Source organism: Sparus aurata, chromosome 7 (assembly GCF_900880675.1).
Source record: "Sparus aurata chromosome 7, fSpaAur1.1, whole genome shotgun sequence".
NCBI lineage: Eukaryota > Metazoa > Chordata > Actinopteri > Spariformes > Sparidae > Sparus > Sparus aurata.
The window spans coordinates 20,990,519-21,017,750 of NC_044193.1; the positions used below are offsets into that span (position 1 = coordinate 20,990,519).

A 27,232-nucleotide genomic window follows, 5' to 3' on the forward strand; every position below is an offset into this window, starting at 1 on the left:
GGGAACACGAGGTAAAACATTATACACTGGCCTATTTTAAGTGTCTGAATATCCACTTATGGATAATAGGAGTAAGTACATGTTAGTACTTAAATTAAATCCTCATTTGTGAGTCCTATTGTACGTAGATTACGTATTAGGAGGCACAAAGAGCTAAATTTCCAGGGCTTAAAAACTGCTTATTTTTGGTCGTCAATACACTCAAGACAAATATAACCTGATGTGCATGTATTATTAAGATTGAACATTCAGAGCGAATGTGAGCTGGAAACTCTGGCTGTCAACTTCCCAAGTACGAGCTGTTTCAGCTCATGTTAGAGGAAAATGGGCAAACTGGCTTTGAAGAATGAAAACCAGCCAGCTGCTCTACATTCAGCACAAGGTGTGCTTGAAATTGCTCCGTTGTTTGTTTAGACATTTCTCAAAGGTTCCAGCTGATAAGACCGCCAAACCCAGTTTTTATTTTCAAAGGATTTCAGTCTGTCAGTCTTATTCAGCATAGGAGAAGGAACATATTGTGCTCTGCTGCAAATTGAAGATGAACTATAGTATGAAACACATTATTTACTGTTGATAATGTCACACAGGACAGGCCAACTTAAATCATGAATAAACATAAATACAATATGAGTAGGCAGCTGGACAGTGCAGGGCCCCAAGGGGTGACTATTTTTGTCACACATCCACCCAAATATCTGTCAGGTGCGACTAAGGCCCAATCCCAATGTCGCCCCTGAGGCTAAAGCCCTGAGCCCTCAGGGACTTTGCTGATGTAATCTGAAGTATTTGAATGCGTTTTCAAGGGCCAAAATAATGGCCCAATGCTATAATAGGAATGGGACAGCACCTAATTTTACTTTGTAGACTTTGAACTTCTCATTTAATGTTCTAAAATGTTTATTCTTATAATAAAAACAAAAAGCAAGAGTACACATGAAGATAAAAATAGAGACACATTCAGTCAGAGTTTTCATTTCATCATTCTCATTAACAGTCATTTAAGACAATGTCAGAAGTAATGAGGAACATTTCTGTTTGTGATAGAAACAGAATGTAGCATATCAAATCATTTAAACATCGAGATTATCGTTATTTAATGTTTTCAGGTGTCTCCTGGTAACCCATGGTGATCCGGTGTTTAATGTTATAGTTTTTAGAAAGTAGTTATAAAGGGTTCAAAATGTCCATGAGCAACCCAATTCACTTAACAGTTTATCAATGAGATAGCCCCAAACTCAGTCCTACTGGGAGCGCACCTCACAGGCTGCTAGTCAGTGTGAGTGTGGACACTGGAATTGGCTTTAAACATTTTCTTTAGTCACACTGGTTCACCTGATATTCATTAGATTAAAAACATTTATACTTTTTTTATACATAATATTTTTTGTGACATGTTGTGTGGTTTAAATGAGGAAAACATTTATCTTCACTTGTATCCCTGTAATTACTATCTATACTTATGTGTGTTATGTGTCTGAATAAAAAAGTTAGGCGCACCAGTGCAACCGGCATAAAAAGATCAACAGGGGCCCTGCAGTACACAATTAAAACCTTGAAAGTGCAATATGCAAGAATTGGCCTCTTCTTAAATTCATACTCTAAACCAGTAGGGGGCAGCATGTCACATGTAGCGGCTGTTAGTGATTTAGCTCAATTAGCCATGCAGCTAGCAGTCCAGACTGGCAGGTCGGAGTGGTATTATGAAAAGGTCCTAGCTGGTTAGCAGCGGTTAATTCCAGTAAATATCTCTGCAACACAATACACCAACACATTTTACATAACATCAAAACTCATTCTTCACAGTTTGTTGACAATTTGAGTTAATTCTTGAATGCTTTAAATAAATATTATTATATACTGCACCTTAAGCGAAAGGATTAGGTCACAATTCATAAACACAGTGCTCCTCTCAAGCGGGGGGGACAAATAATGCACCATCTCGTGTCATCAACAAGTCATGAACTTTATTTCATGCCAGAAAACAAACATAGCATCCACATGACAACTGTATATTCTCCATAAATCTTCAAAGAAAGAGTGAACGCATTCATTCCTCCTTAGAGCAACCAAAGCTCAATATACTGTACATTTACCAATGATCTACAACAATTACTTACATCTTACAGCTCTCATTAACTACTGTACACAATCTTAGTAGACTTTTTGTTTCTAACGGCATTATACTGAACAGGTTCTGCTAAATTTCCGTACTCAAAATATAAAATTCTATTTGTGTGTGCTGTACTGTCAAAGTATTCTGATTACACACTACAAATGTAAAACAATGGCTTTTTGAGTCGTATTCGTAGGTTAACAGTACAGGCAAACTGCAGGAGAATTATTTGGTTAATTGTCCGCTAATATCCCGCTACACCTCAGCGCAGCTCCTGGCTCGTTATAACATCAGTTAAATTCTACACTTTCCAACAAATCTACAACAAATATCCATTCTCCACAATAAGGTCCATGTTTAATGTTGGTCTAAAGTGCAGGAGTGACACACTGATAGAAGTTTAGATGGGAACCGTAATTGTTCTATCTAATGGCTTTCTAGCCCGCCGACAAAAAGACGCTTGGTAGCAAAGCTTTGAAGGAGACAACAAAGCACAATACCACAGAGAGAACGAGGGGAGATGCAGGTCAGCCCTGCCACTACTTCTGTTTTTGTCTGTACTGAAGAGGGAGTGATGGATAGAGACAGATGGGTGGATCGGTTGTCATTCAGTTGTTTCTATTTTTGTGGCATCACTGACATTATATCTACTCTAAGATGTAGTTCGGAGTCAAATAAAACTAGCACTGAGAAATAAGAAATCATGCAAATCATTTTTTTTTTCTCCATTAAATCAGAAGCAAGAAATGTGCCGACAGAGTTGAATGAAGGTTGGCACAGATCCTGATCACACGATAAAATATTGCATTGCCTCAATTCCTTCTCTCCAAGGTGTTAATTAGTTTCACTGTTGACTGATTCATCTGAGCAGTCTTCTTTTCTTTTTTTTCCTTTTTTTTATAACCTCGGAGCAAAGCTTCGCATAAACAATCCCGGCCATGCCACCAGGAGAAAGTGGATATCAAAGAACAGAAAAAGGATCAAACGATCATCCAATCGCCTCTTCCTCAGTAGAAGCAGCTTTGCTCTGTCAGTTGTTGTTCATAATCCACCAAGATGCTGTTAATAAAACACAAGAATCAGGGTTTTTGTTCATCTTATTCATCTTTGCTTGACACACATAAGCAATGGCAGGAAGAGGTGCTACATACAGATGTGCTTTTTCCGTTTCTTCTTGAAAACCTAATGGCCCCTGAAGATGACAGCTCATTATCTAATACAGGACGTCTCACACATTAAGCTGATCATTTATCACCTTTTATGTTTCTGGGAACCTGATAGAAAAAATTCACTCTGCTTTCAGCTCTTTTTTTCGTTGGCGCTGACAGTCGGCTGAACTGTGAGGAGAGTTGCTGATTGTAGCTGCTAGTTAGCTTAGTTAGCCTGGCGTCAGTCAGCTAACTAAGCTAGCGCAGGAGCTTCAGGTCGCTGGGAGAAGGAGGTTTTGAGGAATGAGTACCAGAACCGCAGCAAGGGCAGCAGGCAATGGTTTGATGACAGGGAATATATTAACTTCACGCCACAGCGCCTTTACTCAGGACACTGGGGACGAAGACGACAGGTTCAGGCGAATTTAGGAGAGGCGTGAAGTGGCAGAGGAGCAATTTTGCACAAGCTAATCTGTAAATAGTCACCATGTATCGTATTCGTCTATAAGTCCGAGGCTATATGTGCTTGTGAAGCTCCAAGTTATCTATAACTAAGTTTTGAACAAGGAGACGTTAGACTGTGTTGAAATAATAACAAAAAGTTCAGTTTCCTTGCTGGTTGTTCCGACACATTCAGAATCGTTATGTTGTCCTTAGCATTGTTGTTACAAGGCAATTTGCTTTGTCTATGCCCCCAAATATACATATATATATATATATATATATATATATATATATATATATATATATATATATATATATATATATATATATATAACCAAATTACATAACGGCTTGAACTCAGGATTACTCGTGGACAAGGAAATCTTTAGTCAGGAGCAGCCCAACTTCTGTCTCCACCTACTATTGAGTATATGAGTAACTTATGTCTGGAGGGGCACAAAGGTTGAATCATAGCTCTGTAGCTCCTGCTGCTTCTTGAGGGCAGTGTAAGAGAACCAAAAGAGTACCAAGTTTTGGTCCAGAAAACCTAATTATTTAGATGAGAGAAGCTAAAATGCTCCGTTCAAGCTGAGGGGAACTGGGAAATGAGCTGTAAGTTCATCACTATGAGCTACTTCTTTCATATACAAGGTCATTTAAACTATTGTTATTCTTAAAATATTTATAATAGCAGCTTTAACGTTAAAGGTTGCCAGTAAAGCACCAGGATTTCACGGTTTCTGACAAGTTAATCTCCCAGAAAGAATCTCACAAAGCTCTGAGGTTCATCTAAAATCCTTTGTATCTTGAATCTCTGAAAACACCTACTCATTTTGAGAGGCATTTGCAATTATATTTTAAGGCCATCCTGTTCTTGAATTCATTCTCACTGTTCTACTGAGAGTCATTATCATTAATTAATAAAACCATCGACTAAATTAAAGTGGATTCATGTGAGATTTTGTGCATTGTGAGATTGATCTTTAAGCGGCTGGTTTCTACCTGGGAGCAGCATGGTGGACACCATCTCTGGGTCTTCCAGCGAGTCGATAATGCAGCGCTGGAAGGTCTTACTGATGGGCGACTGCAGGTAGCTGAGGGGAAAGAGGGATGGAAAGGATGAGACTGCCGTCTGCCTCTCAGCAAGGCAGCGAGCGCTTCAAAGAGAGCCGGCGAGCAGCTCGATACGCTGAGCAAAATTTCAGTGCGGCAGTGAAATTCTCAGGTTTCAAATCTAATAGGCCATGAAGGCCCTCCACACCTACCTCATCCAGGAGAGACGGTCCTGCCAAAATTCGTACATGATGAAGCATGATCTGTCTGGCAGGTTCTGGATGGAAACGCTAAAAATAACACGAGACAGAGAGAGAGCGAGGGCAGTGGGGTTATTTTATCTGTGGGGGGGGGGGAGGAATTGAAGCAATTTGAGGCGGCTGCATCAAGACCAACAAAAGCGTCGAGGCAGAAAAAAAGAGACATACTGCAGGTTGTCTAGCTGGCTGCAGGTGGCATCTGTGTAGATTTTGAGAGCTTGCTGAAACTGCTCAAAGTCCCGCTCCTTCACAGACATCTGTCTCTGCACCAGAAGTATGTTCTAGAGAAGAGAGAGGAGAGAAAACAGAAAATATTTACAGTAACTACAACAAATTAGGCTCATTTTGGGATTTGGGGTGCATTTGAGTGCCGTTAAAATTGCCATGTATGAATCAAATACATCAAAAGGATATCTTGTAAAATCTCACACAATCTTAGATAGCGGCGCAGCTATTTTTAGCACAGGTTGGACTCACCGATTTATACGTCCCCGCCAGCGTGTCCTCTTTGAGCGGTTCGAGATGTGGACTCTGAAAATGGAGGGCATGAATATTTCAGTCAGCCTTGAGCAGAACAAGAAGCTCGAGCAAAAAGCGTGGCCTCCAGGTACAGTCTGTCACAAACTATTGGCTTTCACCGGGAGGAAAATCGCCATATTCACCCCCCGCCCTCCAAAAGCCTCATGTGCAGCCCAGAGAACGCTTGTTGTACTAAAATCTTGTCTGCACAGCCAAGATAAGAAATGGAATTATTGGTGTGTTAGCAAGCTTGCTTATTATTGCTGCAGCGCTGATATCTAACCTTGAAAACAAAAACATCGCATCTGTAATTATAATAACGTGTAAAATAAAAAACAAAGTCATTCGTCGTCTTTTCCAGATTTATTTTGGTGACCAGAATAAAAACGCACTAACTTTATAACATCTGTTATCCCAGAGCATCAACAGCAGGGTTGAATCTGTGTGAAGTATCGTGTTTTCAGACAACCGCTGTGTCTCATCGACCCACTGAAAGCTTTTTCTCAGAGTCCAGGTTGAGCCAAGCACAGCATGTATGCACAGGATGATACCTTATGCATGACGTTAAGTGTGTGTGTGTGTGTGTGTTTGTGTGTGTGTGTGTGTTTGTGCAGTTCAATGCAGCTTTGTACCTCTGGCCTCAACAGCCATATGCACCTTGAACAAATCATCCTCTCTGACATCACGTTGGATCTCATACCACCGGGAATACTGTGTACATATCTGCAGATGTGCAGCAGGGCTCATACGGCCTGCTTGACATTTCTGTCTGTAACAGCTGAGCCCCCTGTAGTCAAACCTGATCCTCGCTATGAGCAGCTCTCCAGCAAATGTGAGACTTTCCAAGAAATCAAACTGAAACGAAGACATTTTTGTGTAAACCTCAGCACTATAGGGCCGACTTGGTCCTCTGGGTCCCACTTACTGGATGAAATACGCCAGTGATTCTGCCATTTTAATGGCCCACATTCTTATTAAAGCTCCCATATTGTATAAAATGAGATTTCTTTGTCTTTTTGATTTTAAAGCAGGTCTAGGTGCTGTATAAATGCAGGGAAAGTGACAGAATACTCAATCCACTCAATCCATCCAAATGCACGCAGCCAGTATTCAGAAACTGTACCTTAAGCCGTCGAGGATTCCGTAAGGTTGTGATGTCAAAAATACAGAGTCGCCCTGTGCAATACTTGAGTAATGCCATGGTTTTTAAAATCTAACAACACAGAGCTGATGCAGAGGCAAGTTGGGCGGTGCCTGCTCAGGCCTGTGACAACTGGCTAATCAGAGCAGACTGCACTTTTCAGTAGATGGCCTTAAAGAGACAGGCACTTCAACAGAGAGCATTAAAGTATGTAAATATCTTCCAGCACGCACCTAAAATTAAAGTATGAACCTGAAAATAAGCATGATTTTTGAGACTCCTGCAACTTTTGAACTGCTTTGAAACTGCTTGTTGAGCTGAATAATTCTACACTGACAAACTTTGAATATAAGAATATTATCCGTTGAAGGAATATATTTCAAATTTTGGAAAATGTACTTATTTGCTTTTGTACAGAGAGTTAGATGAAAAGACTGATATCATTCTGATGTCTGTCTTCAAAATAAGAAGCTAGAGCCATCAGACGGATAGCTTAGCTTAGCATGAAGTCTAGAGATTTCATACAAACCTCACACTCCAGTTTGTCCATGAGCTCCTCCAGTTGGTTGATCTGGGAGCCCCAGTGGTTGTCTGGCTCCACGCTGACCCCTGACACCAGAAACACAACAGAGGATGTCTGAACAATGAAATTACATCCTTATTGTCCTTAACAGATTTACTTCCAGTCTCTTTTCTGAAACGAACCTGTGGTGAGCATGCCAGAGTAGGGGTCAGTCGGGGAGAGACACATGTTCTTCTGGATGCGTCTACCAGGGCGTTTGGTCACCCTCTGGATGGGCAGGTCCTCGGGCTTCTTCACTATCCTCCTCCCGGTGCAGCCCTGATCATGAACAGCCTCCATAGCGCAGTCCAGTGACGACTGAAGGGACTGCAGCTGGGTGGAGGTTTCCCTCAGCAGGAAGCGCGTCACAAACTGACCCAGCACTGATGAACCCTGATACTCCTGAATGCAAGAGGAAGGGAGGAAATGAGGGGGAAAAAATCAGCCATGATGTTGACTGTCAGACAGTCTCCTGGTACTGCAAGTTTAAAACCAGTGCTCGAAATGGGCCGGTACTCACTGGGACGCAGTACTAGTTCTACATTTGACTCTTTGGTGTACCATGACTTTTTATTGTACGCTGGCAGCACTTTTCCCTGCCCTCTTCATATCAGAACTTCGGCCGAGTGGGCCGTTGTTTGTGAAAACCCTGTAAAGCAAACCGGCTGCTGTTTGGATTTGGGGGTCTATCTGTGCAGTCAGAGAGCCAGCGCTTGGAGCAGCCAAGGATGAGTGAAATTGACCTTTGATGTCTAAATATAAAATGTTACCACTTCATCATTTTATGCCATTAGACATGTCTATAAAATGCTGTTGTAATTATCATATGAATTGTTGAGTAATGGCTTAAAATGGGTTTGTGAGGTCAGTGAGGTCTGTGACCTTTGACTAACAACGGACAACCCGAAAACACAATTCCTCTGGTCACAGCTATCAGCACCGCAGAGGCACAATAACATTGTAATCTGTGTCTCTGCAGGGAAAAGTCATTTACAATTTTACTGTACAGTTTTTGTGAATATTATCGGAATAGTCGTGAAATTACATCATGAGAATCTTAATTTCCTCATATTTGAGCTGTCATATTAAATAATCCTGAAGAGGTGTGCTTAAATTCTAAAATCAGTGGAGCCCTGTTCATGATGGCACAATTTTCACCATGAAAAATGTGTTTGTTTGTTTGTTTGTTTGTCAGCATTTACTGTACAGTGTGTGTGAAAATCAAAGGGAAAGTCACCACTTAATACCTAATACTTACTGGCACTTTTTCCACCCGTACTGTAACACTACTCAAATTTCAGGATTTTGAGTTTTTTGTTTGTGTATTTTTAACAATCAGTTTTTTTATGCAGGTATTTGATCAAACGAACTGAGTTAAAACGGCATAAGTCCCACCTGCTAAAAACAAACAAGGAGGAAACACAGAGACATTAATGGTGTGAACTTGTCACCGTGTACATTACTCTGAATATATGAATACAAAGCAGACAAGGTGATAATGGCCCATTCGGTGAACAGGAAAGTGGTATTATGATAATGTATGTATGCCTGGTGCGGCAAGCTCTCTGAGAACACTTAGTGCAGCGGCTGCTATTTTTTTTCGGCTAAGTTTGGGTGGATAATGAACCCTGTCACCCCTCGCTAGCACCCTGCGGTGCGACGAAATAGAGTTCAGAAGAAAAATGACAGGGAGACATTTGAAAAATGACCAGCGAGCTTGTTGGATTCCTCGTCTCTATGGGCTTTGGGTTCTCAGCGGCAGAGACTCTGCACTACATGAGTAATGAACCTCGACAAATTTCTCAATTCCTCCTCCCTCGCCTCTCGAGACAGAAGAGGTGCGACGGCAGAGCTGACAGGTACAGAGGATACACTTGAGTGTGCTGATTTCATAATGTTTTCAGAGCATCATGCAAAAGTTGTGCTCATCACAGTCTCCCAAAAGCCTAAAGTGATGTCCTAAAAGACAAAAATAGCAGATCCTTACTCTTCAGAGGCTGAGACCAGCAAACGTTTAATATTTTTGCTTGAAAAATAACTGAAGCGATTAATCGATTAAAAAAATTGTTTGCAATTTTCTTTCGATGGACAAATCGCTGCAGCTGTCGATGCCGTCGAGCACTGCTACAGGATCCGTTTCTTAGGTTTAGCGCAAAAGATTTAATAAATAAGGCTGATCTCAGGATGTTTTAAAGAGCCTCTGTACTTCAGGGTAAAGAAAGCTTTCTGACTGACTAATAGCAGCATGAAATATGCATGAGCTGTAGGGAGGCACGGGTGATATAGAGCCCGGGAAAGTACGAGGGGAAGAGAAGGGGGGGGGGAAGCCAGACAAAAAGACAATGCCGAAGAAGATGGATGAACATTGAAAGGAGATAAAACAGAGAAAAGGAGGAGTGTGTGCCTGAGTGAATAATGGACTCGGATTAAGAAGGAGGGAAGAGAACTGAAAGAGAAGGAGATCAGAGCAGCTGAGGAATGGCCAAGCGTTTGTGGAGGGCATCTGACGTCAGATCAGTCTGACAGCTGGGGGGTTCGTCAGCCTTGGTTACTGTCGTCTACGCTCTACTATCACCCTCTGCTCTCTCTTAAAATCATCGACACCCACATATCCTGCACTGCAGCGAAAACGAGTCGCTGCATACCACAAACAGAAAAACCTCATTATAAGTCTGCCTCCAGTCTGTATCTGTTTCTGTTTCTGCTCCTCTCCTCGAACAGGAATAAATATTCACAGGCTGCCTTAACGGGGATGGTTATGGGAGATCGATTAAGGGTGAGCTGAGCCATTGATTATGTCTTTGTGGAAGTTTCTCAGATCTGTCTTAGGCGTGTGCATAATACAACATGATCAGAGACACATTAATCCCCTCGACACGTCATGGAAAGCACAGGACACGGTTCTGTTCAGCCAGGCTTCATAACGGCATTCCATAATGCTCTAATTAGCATGTTTGAAGGCTGATGATTCAATGAGATCCTAGGTCTCATTATCTGGAAAATACATGTAAAAGAAAAGCTGGTGGAAAAGTTTTGGCTCTTTTGAACTGACTGGCATTGATCTTTACTTCAGCTCCACAGCCTTTTTTCTTTTCTTTTATCAGCAATGAGACCTAAAGGAACTTTGGTGAAAACATGTTATGACAGTTGCTGCTGGCTTTAAATAAAAAGCTGAAATACACATTGTAATGTTGAACAGCCAAAGCAATGAAATCAGCACTATCATGTGAAACTGAAAGATACATGAATGAACGTGAGCAGGAACATGTAATCAGAATCAGAGTTCTTTATTAATCCCCGGGGGGATGTTTGTGGAGGGAATCCTGTTCCTCAGCAGCAAAAATTATACTATGAAACAAGTCAGCATAATAGGAAGTTAACTGTATTATTATAATCCCAAGTGTATAGACATTTTATCTGAGCCGCAGTGAATAACCTTTAAAGATATCAAGTAGAGACTGACATGGCTACTGCTGCCTAAATGTTTGGACATGGCGCTATAGGCTGCTCTACATGTTCATGTCAAATCCAAATCCAAGTTCAATATACGACAGCAACATGTACAACATGTAAAGCACAGGGCCCCTGCTCTGTGTCTGCTAAGAGGTCCTTGGCCTGAAAAACATTGAAGGACTCATCATTAGGTCAAATACTAGTAGCCTTCTATGGTTTGTCACAAAAAGCTACAAAACTAGTGATATTCCCATCAGCCTCGGCTGTACTTCAAAAGGCTGAGCTAAACACATAAAGTAATGATAATCATGATGATGGTAATCATGGAAAGCATGATACATCTGATCTAAATTAGCATGTTAGCTTTGTCAGCATGTCAGCATGTTGACGTTGTCCAACTGATGAAGGTCTGTTTACCGAAAAGTTATACATTTAATTGCATTTCCATAATTGCATGTGAGGAGAGCTGTTATGTCACTGTGTGTGGGTGTTTTGTTGCTCGGATTTTGTCACCTGTCACTTCACAGGTGTGCCAAAGTTGTGCTCTGTAAAGTATGCTAAAGTTAGCATTCAGCACAAATAGTCGCTGTCCCTCACAGGATAGCCTCACAGCCTCACTCTGCTAGTGTTCTGAACATTGGTCAAATTACAACTAGCAACACATTACTCAAAAAATAAATGTTTCAGCTCTATGACCTACATAGCAATATCTCTACAATACCAACGACATCCTCTTTTAATGGCTCTCCACCTGATTTCCAAACACTAACAGCTGCCATGTCTCTCACACCAGCAAGCTGACATCAGCTGTCTTGTTAGAGTTAGAGGAGGCACGACTCTTCTTGTAAGGTTCGGTGAGCTCATGTATGAGAACGTATTGTCAGTGGGCAGAGGCAGAGCAGATACCGCAGCAGAGGCAGTCATGCTGGGCAGCTTTCTTTGCTTCTGTATTGCCGCCACAGCAGAGTGATCTCAAAGACCTCCGAGAGGGTTTCAAATCGACAGCTGAGGCACAAACAAAAAACACTTATCTGAGCGCTCAGAGGCATGCAGGATGCTTAAAAATGTTCTGGAAGCTGTCGAAAAAGGCTAATAGTCCCCAGGTGTCGTGTTGCATTTCAAGCAGTGCACAGTTAAACACGGCGCGGAGGTTAAAGCCATCATCACCCACCTCTTTAGTTTTATCCATGGCCTTTAAAATGGCCACGTTCAGCTTTTCCAGAGCAGACAGGACGCTGACGTACTCTCCCAGATGTGGAGTGAAGTACTCTGGAGGAAAAGATGGATTTGTTCAGCACTTTCAAACATGCATTGTGTCGGACACAAGGACATGAGTCAAAATAACACTGATTGCATTAAATAGAATTCAAGTAGCTCGGCCACTGATTGCTGGGTCATGCTTGAGTTAGTGTCATCATCAGAGAGCTTGAGCCAGTAGCAACAGCTGACACTGTAAAACTGTGTGATACATAATGGTGATATAATGAGCTGTATTTTAAAAACAATTAGGCTTGATTTTATCAGAAAGGTCAGTCAGATAAAGCAAGAATGACACATAATTACCTGAGAGTTTGTCTATGTCCAGGTTGCTGAGAGGAACAAGACAAAAAGAGACACACTAATTAAAGATATGTCAGCAGGAGGCCTGAAACATTTTTGTCAACACACATTGACCGTCTAGTTTTTATAGACATGCTGCGAGCAGGACTCTAGGGATGACAATGCGCTGGTGGCACAATATGATTATGCCATGTTGAATAATTAATTCCATTGCAGCAGACCAAATGTAATGTCATAACTTTACGACCCAGACGGGAAAAATGCACACACAGGAGATGTTTTTTCTGTCTAACACATGGCTAATGTTGTGAAAGGGTATGTTTCACCACACAGCCTTTTTGCTGAAGTTGTTTTTGATGCCTTAACACAACTGCAACAAAAAAACAGAAAATTATAAATAAAGTGTCAGTGGTTTGCGCTGATGCCTCCAAACAAGAATTCCCTGAGTTCGATCCCCACCCAGACAGAGCCTTTCCGTGTGTTTTCATGTTCTTGCTCCAGTTTCCCCACCATCAAAACATGTATAACAAGTTAATTCTCTTGACCAAGTCACTGGCTTACATCTGGAGTTGTTCCCTGGGCACTGTACAGCAACACCAACATGGCGGTTTTCAGATTATCAGCACTTTGCTCCACACATTAGATGGACTGCCATAAAATGCTGTACAGATATTCATGGTCCCAGGATGATAAATCCTGATGACTTCTGTGTTCCTCTTTAATTTTCATCTAGCGCCTCCATCAGCCTCCCATCAGCCTCAGCTACATCTTGTGTTTAGTGCAAATTAGTATGTTAACATCATATCTGGTTAGCATGCCCATGTTAGCATTTGGCTAAGGACAGTGTAACCAGGGTTGATATAGACTTAAAAGTATAAACAGGTGACTGGTTACATAATAAATGCAATGAGCAAATTAGTAATTTAGTTCATTAACACGTTTCCATTCACTAAAAAGTAGTTTACAGTTCCTTTCTTTTAATTTACTTGGTGTACTATTCCTTTAATGTATGCAGCAGTCCCAGCTAATCAAGTAGCTGCAGCACCATGTATTGGAGGGAGAGGAAAAATAGAGTGAGGAAGCCGCAGATCGCTACAGATAACTGCTAACAGCTAACTGTTAATATCTACAGTGCTACAACAGTATGGTGAACTGTGTTTATAGTAATATTTATTATATATACGTAACTCTGACGGATAGTAACAGACCTAATTTAACGGGACATGGTGCATTGTACTTTGAATATTTTTGATAGTTCATTCAGCATCAAATTACTTCAGATCGCGATCATATCAAAAGATGGAAAACAGGAATTGATGTGATTAGGTTACCTCCAAAATTTAATATCAATAAATTTGACACATCAATAGCTAAAATGTTTAATTGTTAATGTGACGCAAGCTTTTTTGTTCTCTTGTTTTTCTTAACACATGAATTTACTGAGACAAATGAAGTTGAGCTGCACATTTAAGGGTGTAGCTGAACCTGAGCAGTCATTCTTCACTGTGACTGGTTGGTACTTCAGTGATGTCAACAGCACAGACTGATGTCTTACTTCTTTTCCTCAGCGTTGTACCCACAGACACAACAGAGTACGCACTCTTGGGTGTCAGTTTTTTGTCCCAATCAACATTTTTCAGGTTTCATATTTAGAATCAGGGTTTTTTGGCCAAAAATGTGCAAACATACAGGGGATTTGAGTCAGTCTAATGGTATGCTGGTGGCGCAGGCAAATGTTTACATATTTCAAAATCTCATTTGTGCTCATCAGTGTGCAAACAGAGTGCTGCAAACTTGAGCTAGATCCAGGCTCTCTATGGAATATTGACATGATCTTCATTGAAGTGAGGTGTTGACATCTCTCTGCCAGGCAGGCAGGAGGAGAGCAGGAGGGGCTACAGATGGCAGTGGAGTTGGACGACGTCCAAAAGGAAGATGAGCTTACTCTGTCCGCTGCCTGTCGATGGAGTAATACAGCTCCTGCATCTGCTCGTCAGTGAGGATACCATCAGTGAAGTACGACTGGAACTCCTCCAAGGACAGCTTCCCATCGTCTGAAAGAAGAGAAAAACCGTAGGACATAAAACCTCGCTGAAGCCTGCAAGGTTTTATCACCTTAATGAAGAGGTTGTCCATTATTCAATATAATGGAACAAGGCTAATTTGGCCTCACAATACTAAATCAAAGCCAGTGATAAGCTCAGAGGTGCCACTGCAAATGATGATACTCAACATCAGTCGTTATTCAACCTTAACACCCCCATGAAGGACAAAACCTCAGGCAAAAAACTACACTCAGAAGACTGAATTCAACTTTGTTGTTATTTCCTCTTATCTGGCTCCATTACTGTAGCGCATGTAAATTATACAGCGTAATAATGAAGAGTAATAATGATCTAAATGAGCAGCAGCTTTCCTTTTTAATTCGTTTTTATGTCCTGACAGCTAACCAAACATGATACTGCAAAATGATGTCGATCTCTGCTGCAAATCATTTCTCCCAGTGCAATCACCTAAACACAGCTTGCACATAGCAGTGTTTAGTCAATGCCACCTCAGAGGATAAACACAAGGGCACAAGCCCCTGCTGAAGGTGAGCATGGTCCGCCTCTGATTAGCAGCATCTGGGGCTGCAGTCTCCTGCAGAAATTGGGAGCATGGAATGAGGAATAGTTTGAGTGTTTAGAGCAGAGCTCAATAGCGGACAAACTTTAGGCGATAATGAGATATCGCCTCCATCTCGCCAGCTTTGCTCAGTAAGCACTGAAACCTTTTGAGACCCGCCGCTGAGTATCCCGCCAGGCAACGGAGCTCAGACTGATAGACCTGAGCCAACAGTAAATCTCATCATCTGTTAGTTTGTAAGAACTGTTTTGACTTCTTTCCAGCTTACATGGCGGATGGCTTTGGACATGATGCGTTTGAAGCAAAGGCTGGTTACCAAAATGACACATTTCGAAAAAGATGCTGTTGCTTTATCACTGATCATAACCAAATACCTTGATATCAATGTTGTCACACTATTGTAGGGATGACTTCTGGTGTTTTTGATAAATAATCATCAGTAATGTGGATATGTTGACATAGTTGCAACTAAAGGCAAGTATGAGTGCAAGTCAAACAGTCTGGTAAGTTTCATCACTTGACTGTAATGCAGCATTTAAAACCAGGAAAAGACAACCTTATTATGGATCAGGTTATATAGATGATATCCAAATTCTAAAAGGAAAAGATGTTATATATAGGTTCATATTACAGAAACAATATAATATTGATAAATTATTCACCTGTACTTGTCATGTGTTTGGTTTTTGGTTTTGTTATTTCCTGTTTTATTTTGGTAGATTTATCATGTGTCAGGTTATACTTTACACTTCCTGTCTTTGTGTTTTTTTCTTTTGCCATGTGAATTTACCACAGCTAGTATTGCCATTGTTGTTGCCTGCTCTTTCATTGCCGGCACTTTTGGATTTCAGATTCATGGACTTTATGTTATCGAAGCTCACTGTTTTGTTATTTTCTACCTGCCTGTCTCGTTGTGTTTGTATTTGCGTCCTCACCTTTTCACCTAAGTGCAACACTACCCTTACGATCAGTGTGCCTGCTGAACTTGCTGGTGGTCTGGCGATGTTAAACCATGGCCAGAAGATTGAAGCTATTCGATAAGGAGGATTTATCTTTTCTCAGACTTCCCTGTGAAAAATCTTCTTTCCACAAGATGTAGGAGTAAACACAATCTGTTGCACCACTGACTCATTCTGCAGCCCTCTCCATCAGAGCTGCTATGGTGTAGATTCACACCCAATTAGACACCCAAATACATGTTACAGTGCAGCTCAGACAGCATAATATGCAAGTGTTCAGTGTTTCTCAGAGAGCAAAGCTGCACTGGTAGATAAGGCTGAGCTTCGGGCTATAGACAGTTTGACTGGTGTTTCAGTATTCTTGACACTTGTGGTCATGGGAATAACAACTGTGGTCTCCTGGAGGAAAAGCCTGATGGAGAGTGACACTTATATAGCTTTCAGTTACCGGAAAAAACTTAAGCTTGACCACAGGGAAACTAGATCGAGTCCATCAACAATAATTCTGATCATCTGTAACCGTTTATCAGCAAAATCGGATTTGCTGCCTTTTTCTGTTTCATATCAATTGAAAAAAAAAAAGTTCCAAATAGGTTTTACACTGTAAAAAAAATTCTGTAGAATTTACGGTAAAATGCTGGCAGCTGTGGTTGCCAGAATTTTACCGTAGAAAATACGGTCACAATGTAACTGTAAATTTCACATTAGAGAACTGTTATTTGTTTACGGTAATTTGCTGTAAAAATAACAGTTATCATATAAACCTGTTTACGGTAAATTCTTTTAAAAATAACATATATACTGTAAACCTAATTACAGTCCATCAGTGAAAAAACACGGTAAAACTGTAAGATATATTACGGTATTTTATTGCAAAGTTCAACTACGGTAAAATACTGGCAGCTGTGGTTGCCAGAATTTCACCGTAAAAAATATGGTACAACACACATGGAATTACAGTTTGTTGGCGTAGATTTTACAGTCAGCAAATGCAAATGGTAAATTATAAAGGAAATAACCAATTAAGCCCATTGTAAACCAAAGTACAGACTACAATTGATAAACTTTAAGAACATCTCTTTGCATATACACATTCTCTTTGAAAAACAGAACTTGTCCAGTATACTCACAAGGCAGTGTTGACATCTTCAAAAGACAGTGTGTGTCCATACATATGAAGGATAGTCCATGGTAGAAGAAATAAACGTCATGAAAAAAGGAGCCACTTGCCCTGTTTCGATCAACACTAATGAGTCACTGAGTCCAGACTTGGCTGAAGAGAGCTCTTAACATGGAGATGGTGTTCAAGAAACTGGAACTTAAAGCATTCGGCAGTCACCAGTTCTGCTTGAAGACTCATGTGTTGTCCATCTGGTGTCCACTGTAGACTGGCATGATCCTCTCTGCAGCCAGAAAAAAGAAACAAAGCAAAGGTTAGATTGATGCAGTGCCTGAGCATGATGCCTACAGAGATAAATTCAGCCTTCTGCTGTTAAACTGAGCTCCAATGAGCTATACATAGAATGAAACCAGCACTCTGGAATATAGTTTTGCAGGTCATCAGGAGTATTTCATTAATTTTATTGTATTAGTGTGAAAAGTAGAAACAGCCACTTTTCAGGACTAAGTGATCATCACTATTTGTTTCACCCTTGTCGAATTGCAGCCTAAATCCTGAATCCTGTCCATAATACTGATTTTTTTGTTCTACTGTATGTTTGTATGAAGCTGTTGGCACCGTTCACTTGAGGGAGATCGATTGAGTGTAGTTTGAGTGCTTGCATCTACTCATTTGCTATACTGACATAAACCATAGCTTACCTCTAATTAGCCTTGACAAGACTGGTGTTTGAGTCATTGGGTCCAGACTTGACTGAAGACAGGTGGGACAGAGTCTCATACAGACATGTTACAATGTGAAGGAAACTGGAACTTTGGGCAGGTGTTGTCATCATTCCTGCTTGGAAATTCACGAGCAGTCTTCAATCACGTGTTTACTTTGGACTGGCATGAATCTCTCTGCAACCAGACAAAGAAAGACAACAAAGAAAACATTGTTAATGATAATAATGATAATTATTATTATATAGCACTTACACTGTTGCAAAGTGCTTCCCGCAACAACAACAACAAAAAACAAAACATTAATTAAAGAAGTTGGAACAGAAAAAAAATTAAATGGTGAATGAAGAGTAGGTTTAAAAAATCTCATAAAAAGGCCATCCTATAAATATGATTTCAGGAGGCGCTTAAAACAGTTAACAGATTTAGCAGATATAATAGATTGAGAGAGACTGAGGGAGAAACTGTGGAGACTACAGCTGAAAACACACAACCCTTTGGATTTGACATCGAATCAGTGATTTTGATTTTTTTAAGGAAAGTTCCGAGGATTTACCCTTAAGGAACTCCAGATAACAGGGTAGTAGACATATATGGGAGACATAATTATTGATGTGGCCATGTAAGTATTTGACAGGTATGAAGAAACAAAAACATTTAATGGCAGCACCAGTTCAGAAGCCAATCTATTTAAATGTACTCACTGAAGATGAGTGCTGATAACGATGACGACGAATCAGAGTACTGGCCATACCGCATTCCTGCAAAGTTGATTGCCTTGCATTATCCAGCTGCACCGTGCTGTGGAGAAGGTGAAATTATTTGTTAAAAAATTGTATGGCTAAGGTGTTAAAGGGATCATTCTCACTTGTTATGTTATCTTTGAATTCGCCTAGATCAAGTGTCAATAAATGTTTCCTTCGTAATACATCCAAGTTTCCTTGTATCATCTTTTATTAAGAGTAAACCAGTTTCTCCATTATCAAAGTCTTAACCGACTTGCTACAGAAGTTACAGCTAAACATTTTTCTAGCATTAGCAACGTTAGCTGTAGCTAACGTTAGCGACTTCTCAGAGCCCTTAAGTGACTCTTTTATTCGGCAAAAAGCAGATAGTGACATGTCCAGCAACTTTTAAGATATAGCTACCTGAACTCCTCTGCTTGAAAGTCAACGAATAAGAGCTAACGTGGCTCTGCGGCTAGCTAACGTTAATCAGACAGTATCAATGAGCTGTGAATGTGCTTACCTGAAGAAGAGACTCTGCTCCTGTGGGCGCGAAGCAATAGCGGTGACCTGAAATTTCAAGCTTCCGTTAACTCGCGGTCCTCTCTCTCTCTCTCTCTCTCTCTCTCTTCTCTGTCTGTCTGTATCTATCTATCTATCTATCTATCTAGCTGTGTGTCTGTGTGTCTGTCTCTCTGTCACAACAACAAACACTGCTCCTGTGGGCGCGAAGAAATGGCGGTGAACTGAAATTCAAAATTTCTAGCTTCCGTTAACTCAGCCGTCATCTCTCTCTCTCTCTCTCTCTCTCTCTCTTTCTCTCTCTCTCTCTCTGTCGTTCTCTCTGTCTCTCTCCTCAATTCAATAAAGCTTTATTGACACGAAGAACTACAAACACAACAACGTTTTCATTGTCATGTTTTACATATAATAAAAAAAGGACATGTACAAGAATAAAATAAAAATAGAAATTGTGTTTTCACTATACAAAAGAAAGATATAAAATAAAATATACTATTATTTTATGGAAGCCCATTTCCGCCACTTGACAAAAATTATGAGATACTTTGACTTAGTATCTCATAATTATGACTTAGCTATCTCATAATTTTGACTTAGTATCTCATAATTTTTTTTCATCAAGTGGCGGAAATGGACTTCCATATTATTCAAAAAGGATGTGTTAACAATGTTGCAATAAAACTCTATATGAGAAACTCTAACGATTGTTGTAGGCCTATGTTTTCCTGTGGGACAATAAAGTTAATCTTATCTTAATTCACTGTGTTTTGACAATAATACAACATTTATAGTTTTCTATTGCATTAAGTGCTTTGTGTCGGCCCGAACAATGCCCCTTAACTGTGATATAATAAGCACATACCACGGCCTGTCATGATGTATTGCTTAAATATACCATACTTTTTAACATTCTACTTTCTATACAAATGATGGTATGATTTAATGGTTTTGTACCGTAAATTTAAACGTAAACATCAGCAAAATCTGTAATTCAGACAGAATGATACCGTCAATTTTAGGGTAATTACACGCTTGTGACATTACGGTATTTTACCGTGAATTTAGCAAACTTTTTATAACATTCACAGTAAATTCCATATTTTCTACTTAGTAAGGCCGTAAAATTTAAGTTATTTACTGTTTCTTGATTTACGGTAATTCTTTGTGTAAATACATTTCTTTAATGTATTTACTACAGTGATATACAATTTTTTATTTTACGGTATTTTACTGTTGCTATTGACAGTTTTTTACCGTAATTTCTACAGACATTTTTTACAGTGTACCTTTTAAGTTAAGAGTGAATTTGCAAGATCTAATCTTGAGGCTTCATGACTCACAAGAGTCAATATGGCACCTCTGCGGGGAAATTAGAGTGTTCAGATGGATGGTAAATCGGTACCTCCAGACAGAAGCGAGGCAGCTTACTAGCTTTAACTGTCTCGCTTCACACTGAATAAAAACAGCAAAAATCTCTCGCCTCTCTACAGGTACTCTTTTTCTGGAGGCAATCCTAAAAGCAGAGCACCACCAATAATTCATGAAGCCCAACAGAGCAATAACAGGAATGTGAGAGATAAGAATAGACTGAGGAGTAGACTCTGACCATAAATAACTGAGCCTTCGGAGAAACATTCAAATCAAACTTATTCTTATTAGTTTTTCAGTATAATTACTTGAAACATTAAAAGCACTCTCTGGAGATACATGTGCACCTTTCCGGGGTGGAACTTTGTTTGGACTAATTCATGGCGTCATTTTGTTGCTGACAGCTGAATCTGCTTCTCACAAACTCTCAAAGCTGCAGTACGTTTGAACATCGCTGCATCCTGAAAGGATTCTGCTGTCGTCTGCAGTCCTCTCTGCTACATTGCTGAATAGCATTAATGACAAAGACTGTATGTGAGGCCTCACGGTGGTTAGCATCATTTACGGAGAAAAATTTACTGTTATAAAACTAGAGCATTATGTGAAACCAGTCAATGGCCTTGACAAATTATTTTTCATGCCACTGCTTGTCACAACAATTCAGCTAATCTGTGATGAACTGAAAGTCTCCTCTGACTTATAAAACACATTAGTTCTGTCAGACTGTCTCCTCTGATTGGTCAGCTCACACACACCTGAGCCAGCACCGCTTACAACAACAACAACAACAGCAACAGAGCAGCTGTGCTAACTCAATTCTTCCGTGCCAAACTAGTTGCTAGGCATAAATCATACGAATGTAGGACACAATGGCGTACTGTAGTGTGATATCACAACGTCACAGGATTAAAAGTGGGACTTCTGACGAGGCAAGGTTTCAAGATCTTTTACATGCACAAAAATGTAAATAAAACACTGGGGGAAAGGGAAAAAATTAAAAGGCAAAATAGGTCTCGTTTTGTTTCAAGTGTCATTGACCGACTTTCATCTTGCTACACTGTAAATCCTTGAGTACCTCTCTGAGCTCACTGTGCAGCAACATTAAACTAATCCTGGCACAAGACTAGCGAGCTCTCTGTGTACATCTTCTTTGTATTCTTGCATTCATACAATTGTTTTTGGGGCTTTTTAAAGATTTAATTCCTCATTACAATAGAGTGCAGGAATAGAGTGTAGTGGGTTGGTGGCCAGCCCTCATTATGTGGTAAATCCGCAGTGCTCGAGGCGTATCATGGCAGCCCACTCAGTGCTGATTGGTAGGAGGCGCTTCCCTCTCGGGGGGCACGACTCGGTGAGTTTGTGAAGAAGAGAAGCAAAAAAAAAAAAGCGGAGCTCTGCTGCAAATTGAAGATAACTACCACAAACATGACACAGAGTACTCCTCTCTGGCTTTATCTTTCTTGGTTTCTTGGCTTGGTCTTACCAAGTGAAAAATAAAAGCTTTGCGTGAGTGCTGAAGGGTGGTGGGTGGAGAGGAGGGACGCGGGGAGCAGACTTGAGGCTTCACAAAAATGCAGAATAAATCCTTTTCTCACTGAGATGGAGTCAACATCTGCCACACCTCTCGTTGTGTGTCCGGCCACTAATTCACAAAGTAATTGAGGCACAACTTGAAGATATAAAACTCTCAACATCCTTTCCATTCTGTCGCCTGGTTTCTACCAGGAAAAGACATCTTTGAGAGGCCCTTGCATAATTCACAAATTTTCTTCTTATATCTAAGTATCTCCACACGAGCTGAGAGGCAACCCCACACAACCCCTGCTAACGGCGGCACACGTTGCATCATTAATCCTCCTGCTCTTATGCAACATGTCCTCCTGAGAAAAAAGCGATCGTAGCTCGTCGATACACGCATTTATCACTTGCTCCTTTCGAATTGTAAGTTACATTTAATGCATGCAGACGGTGTGCCCGCGTGAAAAACAGTGTTGTCTGTCAGCACTGTCTTATCGTGCACAGGCGGGATTTTTCTTGTGTGTGGATTTAAATGTAACACACTAACACATTATTCAAATGGAGCTGTGACATGCTTGTAGGGGGGGAGAACGCTGAATCTCACATTAGGTGAAGTCTCTGGTGAATTTGGAGTTAAAAACATATTTTTCTACTGAGGAAGACAGCACAGGCCACATTCACTGAACAGGGAGACAACTAAGAGGATATATAGTATGCCTGGATGTTACTGGATATCCCTGGGATGAGCGTTTCCATGGTGAGCGGCTGCTTCGATGGAGTTCATCCCGACAAATCCAATCACATCACGACAACAAAAAAGGTGCGTCTGCACCTGAACTGGGTTATTTATGTCCTTTCTATTTGGATCTATCAAGAACAGCAATAAAACGGAAAGATGACTTCAACCAGGTCACATGAATCCCCTCCGAGCCGAAACAGGCCAACTGTCTGAACACAGCCTCCGAGTCCTGCCTTCCTGTCACTTGTGCATCTCATTTGCGCGGAAACTCCTTCAAAGAGATTTTATAATAGAGTTTTAATAAGCCGTGTAATCCAATTAGTTGCATGTTTTACTTACTCACCATTTTTGTCTGCCCGGCGGAATATCTGCAAGAAGAGGAGAAGGTCATGTTAAAGGGGGGAAAATATGGGAAATATGGGAAACATGCATCAACGACATTTGAAGTTTAAGCACTTAAGAGGGAGAGCAGTATCTTCAAGAGGTAACGATATATTTTAATAATCTGAGATAAAATGCAAAGACTGCAGTGGAGCTGTTAAAAAGTCTCCACTAATGTGAGGCAATTCATCCGTATGAGAACCTTTTTCTTGGCATATTCCTTTCTCTTCTTCAACAGGAGAACCTTTAAGAGAAGCTGTAATTTCTGCATTTCAATAACAAAAGACACTCGAGACATCTCAGGAAATGAAACGCTGACATTTATATGCACCCATGAGAAGCCTTTGAATGATAGATTCAATGGGGTTTTTCTTCCCTCTCCTGGCACTAAGAGCAATCACGCTGGGTGAAGATATTTGTGCAAAAACCTGCCACCAGGAAGCAACAGTCCTTTATAGTCACTAATCTATGCTGTAAAATCCTCATTAATGTCTTCGGCATCGTCATTGTGTAACACCGATCTCGTGAGGAGTCGGGTCTGCTTGTGCCGTGTGAGGTGAGATCATCGCAGTGGCACCTTTTTTTTCCTGCTCATTCACCCCGTGCGGACAGACAGAGTCCAAGCGACTGGTTGATTAACTGTGCACTCACATCCAGCTGCCACCTCTCGAGCACATCGTGATGTGAAGGCTCAGACACGCTCTGCTCAAAACATCCATCCTCCATACGGGAGACATCGACTGAGCCTCACAGAAATCAATGCGAGAAAAAAAGGGAACGAAACAAAGAACGTGTCAGAATAAAAAAGACTACACTGGGTATCTCAGGTACCTGGACAACATTCAGTCCAATAACAGAGTGTTTTCCAGATCACACTCACTTAACATTCCCTAGGCAACCACTGGATTCCATTCTTTCCTGTATGGTGTCAAATTCATTTGGCAGAGTTGTTTAATGTTGTGTAATCCATCGCAGCCAACCCTTAAGTCTGCTTTAATTTATAGATCAATCAGTTTATCATTGCGGGGTAATGCATCTTTAGACAGGTTGATGTGAAAAGTCTGACATCAAACCAATGATGTAATGCTGACAAAAATAAATACAGACATGATGTTCCCCTGATGGATGAAACAGCTCAAGAAAGATTCAAGACTTGGCGGACCGATTTATGATACAGAAATGCCACGTCAAGTCGATGCTATTTAACACCATCATGACATCACACGTCATATATGGTGATATTTGTCATCATACGCACAATTCTCACAATATTGAATATCAAGGAGCTGCTACGGCATCTTCAGGCTTTTATTTTGTTAAGGAAATAACGCCGAGCTGTAGTCGCAGCAGAGGCAACCCCACAGCGATATTTGATTAGGTGGGAATGAGACTGGGCTGGTGGAGGTTATGACATAAATCACGCACATTTTAACACACAGACACAGACTTTGTTTCCTAAAAGAATGCCAGCTCGCCAGTTGATCAATATCTGGGCATTGAAGTGGGAGAAAATGGCGAGCCAAGGGATTGAAATAAAAACTACATCTCATCTTTACCATAAGACAGGAACATCATCCATCTCGTAATCTGGGCGGGACAATATCATGATATAAGATTTTGGATATCAAATAGCACCTGTAGCAGTAAAAACATAAAAGTTAATGCTGACTGTGAATTAAAGTATTATCAATAACAACTATACACTACTCAAGTAGAACAAACACTCAAGATATTAAATTTAGTGGTTTGTGGTGTGGTCAAAAATGCGCCAGTCAAATCCCATAAACCAAAACCGATCTGAATATCTGTGGTAGAGCTGCGATGATTCTTTTCTTAGCTGATTAGTCATAAGCTATTCATCACGAACAATTTTAACGGTATGAATCATTTTGGGTCATTGAGAAGAAAAGTCTTAGTTCTTTTAATTTCAGTCTCTCAAATGAGAACACTCTCCGGTTTCTTTACTCCTCTATGACAGTGAGCTGATTATCATTGGGTTGTGGACAAAGGCGGACAGTTGAGGACGTCGTCTTTGCCAAAACAACACATGTATTAATCGAGGAAATGATCGAGAGATTCATCAACAATGAAAATAATCCTCAGTTGCAGCTCTCAACTGTGATACGTGAGAAACAGCCAAAATATCAACCTGCATTATGAATAACTCAGGTCCAAAACACAGACAGACAAAGATTAGCTGTCATCTCACTTTAGGATTTGCAGTGAATGGACTGAACCATGCAAAACAACTGGCGCGTTCTTTTAATATCTATGGAGTGACTTCTTGATGCAGCTGATGGCATGAAACCTGGAGGCTGCGCCATCACTGTCAAATGTCCCTAAACTATAGAAGTGCTGATGCAAGCACACATCAGAAGAAGACACAGGCAGCCGCTCCATAAATAAAATCTGAGAAACAAACTGTGAGCAATAAACATCGGCTGTGGAGAGACTGTACATTTACTGGCCTTTATTCCACTTTTTCGTGCTGCTAAGTGGGAGGTTGGTTGGTGGAGTCAATGTTGCCATCCCACAGAGCTGACAAAGATCTTCCAAAAGAAATGCTGGCTGCACCGATGCTGCTTCTTTGTATTATCTCTCTCCTCTAGTCCCTGGGGCCTGTTAATATGTGACTCCTGACTACAGCAGGAGGAGTATCTGACACTGTAAACATCCACAGCATCACAGCCACCACGGCTGAAATTCTTCCCATCAGCCTCTGAAGCGAATCGCTACCTCAAAAAAGAGCCGCAAAACACTTCTTGAGGACGCTTAACTTTCAACTCGTCTGATTATATAAACAGACGAACACAAACTGCTTCCTCGTGTCTAAGTGAGATGTGATGAATCTGCGTAGAGCAGGAAGAGCACAAAGACGGCTCAGATTTCGTTAAAGTTGCTGCAATTATGAGTGCGAGCAGCATGATTTGGTCGTTTGGTCGGAAGCGAGAGGAGCAAGATGAATCAGTGCAGTTTGTTTGGATGAGTTGCTTCAGAGTGATCGCCCTCCTGATTTATGCAGCTATTAAAGAATACATCACCAACCATTAGCAACTGTAATAGGTTCAGTGGAAGAAGAAAATTGCAGTTTGGAGGTTATGCAGCACTGGGCTGGAGGGAGAGGATGGATGCTAACTGCATTTCATCCAAATGCGTACGCTCTGCAGTGTAATGTTCCCCTCGCCGGCCAATAATCTGCCTGGAGGAAACTGGAGAATGTTATCTACAGCAGCTGTCAGGAGCTCTAAGGCTGGGAAATGACGCTGCTTGTATTATCTAGCATCCTCAGCAGCCCAGAGGCAAAAACAGCAGCCACGAGGGCTCCAGGAATAAAGCAGTTTTAAAAAAATGTAATGTAAAAAATTGCACATCAGCAATGCCCGAGAGGGAAGCAGAGAATAAACCCAGCCCTCCAATCATTCACAATTTAGGCTCTCTATTTTTATGTGTGGAGGGAAGGCTGTTCATCAATAATGCACAGCCGGTCATGTTTTCATACAGACACCGTGCATGTTTCATCCAGGCTGCAATCAATGTCACGACCCTCAGTGTCACATGAAATCAGCCAGGGTAAAAAGGCTGCAAAAGCTCTGCAGGTTCAAAAAGAAAAAAGAAAGAAAAGAAGAAGGTCAAAGGAAGCCGACCATCCCCTCCTTTTGTCATTCACGCACTGTTGGACGTGCACTCACCTTCCTTACATAATGGGGCTGCTGTACATCAAGGCACGTGAGTGAATTCAAACATGAAGCATTCATTCCCATGAGGAGCAAGGGTGGGGGAGCAGTTCATGGGGGGGGGGGGGCATAATATAAATATTGGTGCAATCATGCATATCATTAACGAGAAATATTCATTAAAAGCTCCGTTAAGAAGAAGTGACAAGAGGGTGGGTTTTTGAGCTATAACAGGCTACCACTAACTGATGACAAATAAACCAGAGTGTACTCACATCCTGAACCAGAGAGGTGCCTTGATTCTGGTTGTGGTCAAGCTCCTGCTGCCTCCTCAGGTGCTCCTGCTTGGCAGACTGAAGACACATGGTGATCATCTCTGTACAGGCCAGCATCTTGCTGCTTTCGATGCGATTTGTACCTCTCTTCAGAAGGAAAAACAGCTCCTGTGTGTGTGTGTGTTTTAATTTTCTTGTGGGGAGCGGTTGTCCTTGTCACGGCGGATGGGGGATGATGATGGTGATGATGATGTCGCTCCTGTGATCCAGTCAGGATGGAGATGGACTCAGCCTGCTGCCCTGTGCCTGCTGCCCGCCTCCTCGCCTGCACGTCGACGACAGCAGGAGAAA

At 41.1% G+C, this 27,232-nt stretch overlaps 1 protein-coding gene across 1 annotated transcript; it reads right to left on the minus strand.

Annotated features, from left to right (window-relative positions):
• Positions 1-1,942: 1,942 nt before the first annotated feature.
• Positions 1,943-27,232, minus strand: LOC115584724 (N-terminal EF-hand calcium-binding protein 1-like). The gene is made up of 12 exons (XM_030422345.1): positions 26,882-27,232; positions 22,895-22,919; positions 14,199-14,307; positions 12,257-12,282; positions 11,865-11,962; positions 7,384-7,642; positions 7,208-7,287; positions 5,496-5,549; positions 5,187-5,299; positions 4,971-5,048; positions 4,708-4,799; positions 1,943-3,172 (listed from the first exon to the last, which is right to left on the minus strand). Exons 1-12 carry the CDS (start codon positions 26,996-26,998, stop codon positions 3,144-3,146), a joined length of 1,080 nt encoding a protein of 359 aa, XP_030278205.1. The 5' UTR covers positions 26,999-27,232; the 3' UTR covers positions 1,943-3,143.